Here is a 2,964-nt window from a genome sequence, read left to right on the forward strand (position 1 = left end):
ACCACTACGCTACCAGAGCTTCTTACAGTTTGGCTGCTAAGCATGCAGAAAGCCATTTTAAAAGAATGGTGTGACATTTAAAAAACAAATAAATAAATAAATAACATTTTCTGGTATACGGGCAATTTCTAAGTCATTTTCCCTAACTGGTTAGAAGATATCCTTCATTTGTGAGGTAGCTTCAAAAAGTTCATGGAAAAATTCCATTACTTTTTCATTCAATTTTTCCACACATTTTTTAAAGCCTCTTTGTATACTATAAAGAGAAAGTCAAGCTCCTCTGAAGTCAGCAGCTGACTACTCTGGAGCTAGTGGAGAGAAACCCTACATGGAAAATTCTCTACTCATCAAGAGTCGATCACAAAGTTGTTTTCAAAATATTTCAAGTCTTGGAAGATCAGTCCACCCTCTAATTATAACTTTATTTCCAGCCCTTTTCGATGGAAAACTAGTCTATGAAGCAAACCACACTAATGTCCTGACTAAAGAATACAAAAGGCAAACATCTTGTCAATTGTTATCAAAGCTTCAGTAAGTAGCTCAACGCCATCACCGAACAAGACATGCAACAAGAGACCTCAGACACCAACATAAATATGGCACATGATTAACAATTCTAAATTCAGGCTCATAAAGGACAGGAGTCCTGGTGTGGTGCTGTAGGATAAGTATTAGACTATTAACCACAAGATCTGAAGTTCAAACCCACTAGTCATTCTTGGAAACCCTATACAGGATCACTATGAGTCACAACCGACTCAAAGGTACACAACAATAACAAAAGAAGACCAGAGGTAAACAAGGAGAAGAACTAATAGTAACTCTTCTAAAGGGAATTCAGTACACCCTTGTTGTTGCTAAGTGCCATAGAGTCGGTTCTGACTCATAGCATCGCTTTATAAAGTTTTCAAGGAGCACTTCATGGGTTTGAACCACTGACCTCACAGTTAGCAGTCTAGTGCTTATCCTACAGCACCACATCCTTAATGGGTTGTAAGGCTGATTCCATATTCAGATAGAGACTGGGCAATGTGAGATTTCCACACTCTGTGTGGTTCAAATACATCCTGAATCTTCAAATCTCTCATGGAATAGTATTATTTAATAGGACCCCAAAGCCTCCTTTAGCAAGGATATAAATGAGGACCCCCCACTTCCTTTCCCCAAAAAAACACTGTTCATGCAGTATGGTTTATTCCTCTGTTAAATACAATAAAATAACCTCTATAGCTAGTGGACCAGAAATGGCTTCTAGAACTTATCTATTTGCTCTGTTGCAAGTAGCAGAAATCAAAACCATCTGTTCCATAGGAACCATCTGATCCCTGAGTTTGAATCCCTCTTTGTTAAAGAACTAAGAACTGGAGGAAGAACGTGGACTCACCATTTGATTACTGTACCAGTACAGGGATGACCCCTTGAGGACCACCCAGAACTTTTTCCATTTGTTGCTCAGGAAAGTCCCCTTCTCCTTTTTCTTGTATAGCCACCCTTGGCAGTCAGCGTGTCCCAGATCTTTACATGAAACCCTTCTGCGACTCATGCTGAAAAACCCTGCAGCAATTACAGGAAGAGGTAGGGAAAGTATTACTCTGTAGGATGTGATAGACTGGAAGGTAACTTTTCATTGTTTACCCTCCTGACAGAAGTTTTTCACATAGCAGATGTATGCAAAAAAAAAAAAAAAAAAATGCAAAAAGAAAGCCCTTTATCTGTTTTATTTTTACACATTCATTTGGTGCTTAGATGGTATCGGATGTGGCAAAGACACCATGCCGGTCTTATTCCATGAATAAGTTACAAAATTAAAATCATTCTATGGGCAGGCACTATAGCTCCTAAAACAATAATAGCTGTAGTTATGCAATAGATATTGAAGGGTTAATGCCCACCTAAAATCACAGCGACTTCCATCCCGGTGCCAGAATTTCTAAGCTCTATTGACATACCATAAGGGATTAATTCAAATGAACAGCATGTCGTCATTTCTTAAAATCCATCCAAAAAAAAAAAAAAAAATGATATCCAAAAAATAACCTGCCATTCACTTTCTGATATTAGCATTAGGGCAGACAAACATCTGATCCCAAAGAAGGCATCCAAGAGCAAAGCCACGTTCACACACAGAAAGAAGGAGGATAAAGAAACAAAAGAGATCTAATTACCTTGAGTTTTCCTCCTCGGCTTCTGACGCAAGGGAACCTGCTGAAAATGCAGGAAGGAAAGATAAGAGGAAATTTCTGATTGTGTTGTAACATTTGTAAAGAGAGAGGAGGGAGGAGGTGCCAGTTTTTAGGAGCAGGGTGGAATCTAAAAAAAAAAAAAAAACAAACCCTCTCCAAGCACAGCTCAAGGGGAGCTACTAGCTAAGGCACAACATGTGCTAATTAGAATCAATATGCAATGAGCAGAACCTGAAAAAAAATGTAACAAGAGCATTTTGCAACAATGTTTCCTGTTTCCACCCACGGCAGCTCCTCCACTATTACGCACTTCACTTTTGATAGGACAGTGATCGCAGAAGTTCACAAAATCATCAAATATTTCTCTTTTGATTATTTCTGTGAGAGGTAAAGATAGATGCTACTTCTTCCATGGATTTATAAATAACAGTCATTATTTAAGTAAGCCTGGGAAATGTGTGTTACAATCTCAAAATATTACAGGTTTGTGTTAGTCTAAATTCATGATGCTTAAACCCAGATTGGGTGATACGTAAACCACATCAAATAAGTATCCCACAGAAGGCAATTTCACAACCTCTTTGGATGAAATGAACTTCTTATTGGTGACTAGCTGTAAATTTTTTACTCTGTCTTTAAGAAGCTCAGTATTTCTTACATAGTTTTGTTGTTGTCAGGTGCCATCTAGTCAGAACTGACTCATAGCGACCCCATGCACAGCAGAACGAAACAATGTCCGATCCTGGGCCAACCTCACTACCGCTGCCACACTTGAGTCCAT

At 38.7% G+C, this 2,964-nt stretch overlaps 1 protein-coding gene across 1 annotated transcript in view; it reads right to left on the reverse strand.

The window, feature by feature from the left end:
* Nucleotides 1-2,964, reverse strand: part of IPCEF1 (interaction protein for cytohesin exchange factors 1) — a 162,876-nt gene that overhangs the window by 145,813 nt on the left and 14,099 nt on the right. The window contains exons 2-3 of the mRNA XM_006868475.1: nt 2,166-2,205; nt 1,385-1,554 (exon numbers count right to left, since the gene is read on the reverse strand). Coding sequence (XP_006868537.1) covers nt 1,385-1,554; nt 2,166-2,205 — 210 coding nt within the window. The remainder of the gene's footprint in view (nt 1-1,384; nt 1,555-2,165; nt 2,206-2,964) is intronic.

This window comes from Chrysochloris asiatica, unplaced genomic scaffold, assembly GCF_000296735.1.
Source record: "Chrysochloris asiatica unplaced genomic scaffold, ChrAsi1.0 scaffold00117, whole genome shotgun sequence".
NCBI lineage: Eukaryota > Metazoa > Chordata > Mammalia > Afrosoricida > Chrysochloridae > Chrysochloris > Chrysochloris asiatica.